Raw genomic sequence first — 8,324 nt, forward strand, 5'->3', positions numbered from 1 at the left:
AAAAAGGGCAACTGCCCCCGGCCCCGCGCTCTGGGGGGTCCCGCGGAGCCGGGCTGGCTGCCACCCCTCCCCCACCGCCGCCGCGTCCAGGCCCGCGCCCTGCTACAGTCATCTCCGGCCCCAGGCATTGCACTTCCTTGCCCCGCACTGACAATGGGTTCTCCTTTAAAGGAGAAAACGTGGGAAACTGGGGCCTTCCCCGTGCAGGCTGGCAGAGCTCCAGCCTGCGAGGGGCTGGAGTGAGGGGCGCTGGGTGGGCACTTTCCATTGAGGTTTACAAATGGATTCTGTCACAAAAAAGATTGAGAACCGCTGGATTAGGTGACCTCTGGAGGTCCCCCCTGTCCCACTGCATGGATTTCACAGACATTAGGGCTGGAAGGGACGTTGGAAGATCATCGAGTACAGCCCACCCACCCCAGGGGCAGGAAGTCAGCTGGGGTCATAGGATCCCAGCAAATTAAACATCCAAATTTCTCTGGAAATAAAGATTCAAACTTCTCTGACTCTATGCTAGGTTACGTATGTTGGCACGGTTTAGCAGTAAACTGCTCATACATTTACACTGGCCAGACCCCTAATGTAATTATCCCTCAGTTAGTTACTGAATCCTGCGATAAATTTAGACCGGCCACATGTGCAAAGTAAGGCTGGCCCCAAGCGGGAAGTAATTATCCCACAATTAACTGGTGAATCTCATACTGCATTTGGATGGGCACATGTGCAAATCATCACATGATAAAAATGACTGTTCAGCTATAAAAACACCAACCAGCTATAAAGTTAGTGTTTGAAAATGTGCAACGGCTGTATAGCTGGTTTCTAGCCAGCTTGGATCTGAACATGCAGGAGGGCCCTTCGGCTGTAACAGCACTTGTTGCTTGTGAAGGGAGCAGATGCCATCAGCTGAGACACAGAGAAGACCTCCCCCACCAGCTTGCAGCACTGCTTTTCCCAGTAGATACTCACTTCAGCGGTGCCAGCACCTGTGAGAGAGTGGTTATGCCTTTAAAATGATCTCCTGATCTATATAGGGAATTCGTAGTAGCGTGTGGTGTGGGTCATATTTTATGGGTAATATGTGGGAATGGGAAGAGGAGCTATAAAACTAAGCTGCAACCGTGATATTGCTCACCATTATCAGGGGTTTCACCTGTTGTACCTCTGAGATGTACGTTATTTGGGGAATGTTTTAAAGAGCTTTCTTTTTTTAAAAAAAGTCCATTTGGACTGTTATGCTTCCACCACGATGCATCATCTAGACTCTGCCTCAGATTACCGCCACAGACCTGACACCTTCGCTTGCCACAAGCAAAGCAGGGGAAGCATGTTGATCCCATTTGCTGAGCCCGGGCTGACTGAGAAGTCATCTGAGAGCAGTTTACCTCAATCAAGTCAAGGCTGGAACATGGAGCTGCCTGTTTAGTCTGCTCCATAAACCAAAGTAGGACGTAGTCAACAGCTGGCCCACTGAGTTGGGTATGATGCAGGGCCTATGACATTTGTACAGGAAGAATGGCATTAAATACGTTTCTGGGTGGAGTTTAGGTATTTAAGTCTGAAATGGTTTAGAAGCCAGTTATCAATGGAGCTGCCTCCTTCCCTCAAACTTATTTAGAAAACTCTTATCAGGGAAAGCTGTGACAAAAAGATGTAGAATAAAAGTTGAAGATCATCTCTTATGAGAAGTGATAGATGTGCCATCACTCAGTACATTTAAAGCTGGACTTGACAGCAGGCCAAGAAAAATGCAATAAAAAAGCACAGCCCTGCAGTGGCAAGAGCTGGTCTAGATGCCTGCCCTCGACTAGTGATAGGAGTCCGTGTTTGTTCTGCTTCATAAAACAATTCACGGCCTGGAACAGTGTAACCTGTTAGAACTTGAGAAATGAGCATTTGTCCCGACATGAGTCAGGAAAAACTTAACAAATTATGGCTAGGATTCTTTTTTCATTTACTTGTAAGTAGTAATTGTTTAAACAGTTACTGGCAAGTTGTATCATTAGCGCTGACAAATCTACAGCTTTCCAGTTTAAGGATAAGAAATGGACTGGAAGATCTTCAGCACTTTACCTTAGTGTTTCTACAATTTGCACAATGGGGAGAGATGGTCCTGACTAGGGCTGTTGGCTGTTCCCAATGCACGGTTTTCAAAATGAAATTGTCAATGAAGTTTTCCTTTCTGTGTTGCTTTCCTCAGCTTCCTTGTGTTTCTGAGATACCAGATTTACTATGGCTACCCCCTGCTGACTTACCTGGAGTACCCCATCCTCATTGCACAAGGTGAGGTTTTTCTCTCCCCCTTTAGATTTTTAAATAGGCTATAGTTTCCTTTCCATAAACAACTGCTTTTTATTTTCCCCTCCAGATGTCATTCTCTTATTGTGTGTTCTGCATTACAGTGGAAAGATGGAGCATGTTTTGCCTTACATTGCCATGTATCCTTTGATGTCTAGTTAATTCTCTTTATGCAAACACTTCTGGCAGGTCTCTGACAGAAGACTCTGAATATTGTCTCCCAGCACCCTTGTAAACAACAGTCAGCCACTGTATAACATGAATTTCTTGTTCCTTTCAGATTTTTTGCATCACAGTAAAAACTTGCATCTTTAACTGATTTTACAGGGCCCACAACTGAAGAGGAATGAGGTTAATTCCTAATTTACATTTGTGTTAGAGATGCATAGTGGAAAATATGAAGCTCCTTGTTACAGTTACTTTTATATGTAGAATTTACACACAGGAATTAACATCAACAGATGATGGGTAATGTGTGATAGAAGAAATACAGCTTGGGATCAAATTTGGCACTGGAGACCTTAAAGCTATGCTTGAAAACCTTCAGACACTGATTGCCTGGGTATGATATGAAAAAGAGGGGAGAAGGGCATTTGTAAAGGCTGGATTAGGGCCTCTCTGCCCACCAGGCTCCACCTTTGGATCCTGTTTTGGGGATCCATGTTTCTTAACAGCCTCAGCTTGCAGGTGTTTGATAAAGGTGGTATTCTAGCTCCTCTGCCTGCTTTAGGGAAGAAACTTTTTAAATTTCTCCCAGTTCTTGTATGTGGAAAGTCGCTGATCCTCTTCCTCTCCAAATTTCATGACTACTGCAGAATGGTGACTTTCTTCTTATACCTTCCCTACTCCTTGGATTACTCCATTGTTAATGCTGGCCTCTGCCTTACCTAAGAAGATTTTTCTTGAATTTTACTGCTGTCCATTCAGGTTTTTTAAATGGTAGATGCAACACTGACCATAATGTTTGTGATCTCTTGCTGCAGCTACTGCTGTTTGCCAAGACTTCCTGTAGGTTTATGCAAATGCAATTTTAGATTAAAAACTGTAATAAATTGTAATGCAGTGAATTTTCAAACATGAGAGCTGTTAGTCATCTTTTGCTTATGGTTTTGTAAAAAAAATCAAATGAGAGAAAACAAAGGTCTCGTTTCTGAAACATGTTTGTAACTTTGCTCACACAAGTAGACGCGTCAAAATCAGTGGGATTACCAAGATGTGTAAAATTAAGTGTGCCTAGGTGATTGTATTTGTGAAGTTTCAGGTTCTGTGAGCAGAGTCATTATTCTAGAATCATGGACATCTTGGAGCCCTATTAAGTCATTGTGGGATAATGTCTATTCAGGGAGCTATTCCAGGATCTTACTGCATGATGGCTTTCTGGTAAACTTACAGATTTTTGTGCCATTATAGACACCATCTTAATAATAAGCCTAGTACTCCCTTTCAAGACTGCTACTGAAAAGGTAGTGTATACTCTCTAAACTACCACAGCACCAACTTCTGTACTGCCCAAAAGCTTCTTATAGCGGTTGTGATTAAAGTGTTAATAGATATCACTATACCATTAGTTTTTCCTTCTGCTTCTTCTAAAGCTTTCCTGCACACAGTGTTGATCTAATTAATTTTTTACTCAGAATTGTTCTGTTTTATGCAGATTCTATAGGAAGCTTCAATTATAGCATTGCTGTGACTGTTCCTGGTTTACAGTAGGGGAATGTAGTTAATTCCTTGACTCAGGTTCTTTTAGCATTATGAAACTTAACCCAAAGTAAGATTTGTAGGGGGATGGTACCTTCTAACGCTGCAGAAGTGGATAATAGACTTGGCAATGGTAAGTATTAACATGTTAACTGAAAATATTCATGTCTATGAAACCCTCCCTTTGCAGATCCACATTCAATAAAAAAAAAAAATTCTTTGTATTGAAAACTAGCTGTTACTGATCATTTTCCAAATACTGTCAGTTTTTTTTTTTTATCTCATCACAGTGAGTACTTTGAGAGAAAAAGGCACTACAACATGATACACTTTCAATTTTAAAGATGTTTAAGGTATATATATGTATGCTGTATTTAAATTTGATGGAGCAAGTAGACCCACTGAGCCAGGTGCCAGTAGTACGCCATTGTTGTACAATCATCAGACAAGGTTCAGGATATATGTTAAGATGTTGGCCTGCATACTTCTATTATGGTAACCACCATTAAATTTTTTTAAAACCTTTTATAAAAGTTGTACAGGAAGAAAGGGGAGATAAATAAATGAATTATGTAAGGGATTAAGTTTCTGTCTCTGGTGACTTGCAACCTTGCTGCTGGGTAAACATAGGAATATCTTCCACTGTCAGCCATGTATAGACATTACTTGTAGCTATCTCAAGTGGTTTTGACCTTGCAGCAGTGTTAGGAGAGGGACTATCTTAGATGGCTAAGTCAAGCTCTCACTAAACAGAATAAAGAGAAAAGGTGGGAAAGCAGAGGGAGTGAGCAAGAGCAGGAACCTCTCTCTAAATTCAGACTATCACCTGGAATAAGACCACATAGCACAGCCAGGTTTTCCTGGGGTACATGTCAACATCCACAAAAGCCCCAGGATAGATGCAGTTGTACAGGGTTTTTGCTGACTTGCTTGTTTTGTTCAGAGAGGCTGTATAGCTGTGCCAGTATGGAAATACTCCTGCCAGCACTTGCTGCATCTCAACTCTAGTGGCAGAGGCTTGCTTGAGTAGAAATGTGCTTAGCTGAGATTAGTGATGTCACCAGATCTCTCCACTGATTCAGCCAGCACAACCCATCTCTCATGATCAGGGTAATGAAGGACCAGTGGGGCCCTTCAGGGTCCCAGCAGACCCTGGGCCAGTGAAGCAGCCATGACATAATGAGCAAGTTTCTTTTGGTTCCATTATCCTCCCCATGTTATGATTCAGCCTCATGATGCCTTAAAAAAGTGAACAGGTGGAAAGGCTTCTCATTATTTTGCACATCAAATTGGACAATAGCTTATATCAATTTCATCTTACATTCTGATTCCATTTTCCTTTTGGTTTCCCTAATGTGATTTTAATACAGCTTGTGGGTGGGAGACTATTTTGTTTGGAGTAACTCAGTCTTCCTTTTGTGCACTTGGACAAATACTTGTGTGGAAGGCTGAATACGACTTGGTCCTATGTTTCTAGGCTTCTGTACCACTTTCAACTGATTGCAGTAACTGTTTTACCACAAAACTAGAACAGCCTGTTGCATTTCTGGTACACAGTTACTTAGCAAGATGCTATAACAACTGGGCTACAAACAGTGAAGGGGAAGATTTTTAAAATTTAAAATAAAGACTTCCTTTTTCTTTTTTAAGTGATGCCTCAACTTTAGGACTGAACTAAGCATTTTTTTGTTTGGTGTAACTATGAAGACAGCTGTCCTCTTTTGGTATCCTTCTCTGCAGAATTTGTGCACATTAATCAGTGCAGCCAGTAAACTTGCTCAGCTGCGTTGCCTGTGGCAGACAAGAGATTCTGGACAAGTGAGCGCCCTAACCTGGAGTATGTCTGCATTCACCTGTGCAAGTAAGCAGCATGCAGATACATTGACTTGTAAAAGTGCCTGCTCCAAAGATTCCCATTCCCACAGCATCTCTACCTACAGTAGTAGTCTTCTCTAGCCCATAGAATCTTGCCAAAGATGAGTCCAAAGATGAGTCTTGCCTAGTGTAGCTTTCTGTATTATTTTCATAAGAGTAAGGATGAAGTCCTAGTCCAAGTAAATGCCACAAATTTTGCTGTTGACCTCAGTGTAGTCAAAGTAACCCTACTTGCATGTTGTTTTATAAGGATAAGGTCTCAACACCTTTAGGATTTAGTAAAAGTTTTAGCAATCCAAGGGGAGGGAGGGCAGCTATCAGGAAGGCTTGCAGGCTTCCCTGTCACCATTGCTGTCCACCTTTTGCAAGGAAAAGAATAGGAGAGGGATAGAGAATATTTAAGTTCTCAAAATATGAGCTGATCTTACTGGCAGTTTGATATGGAAACAAACCAGCTGACCAACTCGGACCAGCACCAAGAAATTAAAGAAAGAGTTGCACTGGAAAAGTGGGAGAAATAAAAACAACAACCTTTTGCCTCAGCTCACCTTGTAGTGAGTTCTTCAGTTATGTTGTTCTTCTTCCAAATAAATACCCTAAGCTGAGTGTTGGGGATTTATCTTTGAGAACAAAATCAATAGGGCTGAAAAGGAGCATCAATTTAAGACATGGTATTTATAAGTTTTCATAGTTTCTAGGGTCGGAAGGGACCTGAGTAGATCATCTAGTCCGATCCCCTGCCACGGCAGGAAAGAGTACTGGGGTCAAATGACCCCAGCAAGGTGTACATCTAGCCTCCTCTTAAAAACCCCCAGGGTAGGAGCCAGCACCACTTCTCTTGGAAGTAAGTACCAGATCCTAGCCGCCCTGACCGTAAAGTAGCACCTCCTGATATCTAGCCTAAATCTACCCTCTGCCAGCTTGTGACCGTTATTCCTGGTCACTCCTGGCAACGCTCGGGGGAACAGGGACTTCCCCAATGCCTGCTGATCTCCCCTGACTAGTTTGTAACAGGCAACTAGATCCCCTCTCAGCCTTCTCTTGTGGAGGCTGAACAGGTTCAGGTTCCGTAGCCTCTCCTCATAGGGCCTGCCCTGCTGCCCCTGATCATGTGAGTGGCCCTCCTCTGCACCCTCTCCATGTTGTCCACTTCCCTCTTGAAGTGTGGCACCCAGAACTGGACGCAGTACTCCAGCTGCGGCCTGACCAGTGCTGCATAGAGGGGGAGGATCACCTTGGACCTGCTTGAGATGCATCTGTGGATGCATAACAAGGTGCAGTTGGCCTTCCTGACTGCATCCCCACACTGCCGGCCCATGTTCATCTTGGTTGGCGGATCTCCTCCGGCGGGCTTTAAACTAGGCTCGTTGGGGGAAGGGGAAGATGAGGGTCTTAAGCTCAATTCTTCTCAGCTGTAAAGCAAAGGCTTTTTTTTTTGTTTGAAGGCATCAGTACCATCTCTACTATACTAATCACAATTCTTTTAAATTTACAGCAAGAATATTTACAACTGTAATGACCACAAGTGATCTTATGGGTGAGTAAACTGAAATTGAAAATAAGACAGTAAGAGACTAAGGCAAAGATAACAGCAACCTGTACTGTTTTATGGGGCATTCATCCAATAGAATAAACGACAAAAATAAGTGCTTTATCCCAGCAAGGGAATTAGATTACTGCTAAGAAAACAGTATAGGGCTACTGTTATGACAACATTTTCATAATATCTTGGAATGCAATGGTAAGAAGGAAAAAAATATGTGGTCATCATTACATGGAAGGTTAGTAGCTTAATGGGCAATTTTTATTGTTAAGAGAAAAAACACTTTGTTTAATTGGGAAAGCTAATTATGCCCCCCCAAAAAATCATTCTTTCTTAACATAGCTGAGTAGTGACTTTTCCAAATTCCATGACACATCAAACAGATGTTTCTTTTTATTGAACATTGCTTAAAAACAAAAGAAATCTTGTTCATTAGCTGTAAAACCTCTCATGCTATATTCTCCTATTTTTTTAAATAGTACATTCACAAAGAAACTTGATAGTTATGTGGGGAGATTGGTACAGTATGGTTACCAATAGATAGTCATGAATCTAAACTTTGTAATAACTGAAAGCATCCACAGAGTATTACTATAAAGCTGAAAGTTGTTTAATATTTTGATCCTAGAGCCCTGATAAACTGCATAGCCCAAGGGTTGTCACTGGGGGTACGCATACCCCCAGGGCTTCTTGGAAAGGGGCTAGGGGGTGCGCGCAGGCGGGTGGGGACAGAGTGCCACCACCCCGCACTGCCGCCTCCCAGGAGCAGTGGGGGGATGACAAGGGCAGTGGCTCCCCTCTGCAGGCCACACAGGTGCTGGCTGGGAAGGGTGGGGAGCTGAGCTCTCATGCAGCATCTGTCACTACCATCCACCACCCTGCGCTGACACACGTAAGCCCCCCCCCCCCC

General features: G+C 42.9%; 1 protein-coding gene across 1 annotated transcript in view; it reads left to right on the forward strand.

Annotated features, from left to right (window-relative positions):
* Positions 1-153: 153 nt before the first annotated feature.
* PQLC3 (PQ loop repeat containing 3) overlaps positions 154-8,324 on the forward strand; it is a 10,927-nt gene continuing 2,756 nt past the window's right edge. The window contains exons 1-6 of the mRNA XM_019520662.1: positions 154-179; positions 2,174-2,283; positions 2,369-2,438; positions 4,072-4,129; positions 5,737-5,857; positions 7,367-7,408. Of these exons, the coding sequence (XP_019376207.1) occupies positions 154-179; positions 2,174-2,283; positions 2,369-2,438; positions 4,072-4,129; positions 5,737-5,857; positions 7,367-7,408 (427 nt within the window). The remainder of the gene's footprint in view (positions 180-2,173; positions 2,284-2,368; positions 2,439-4,071; positions 4,130-5,736; positions 5,858-7,366; positions 7,409-8,324) is intronic.

The sequence above is a fragment of the Gavialis gangeticus genome, unplaced genomic scaffold (assembly GCF_001723915.1).
Source record: "Gavialis gangeticus isolate Ggan-Ray unplaced genomic scaffold, GavGan_comp1, whole genome shotgun sequence".
In the NCBI taxonomy this organism is placed as follows: domain Eukaryota; kingdom Metazoa; phylum Chordata; order Crocodylia; family Gavialidae; genus Gavialis; species Gavialis gangeticus.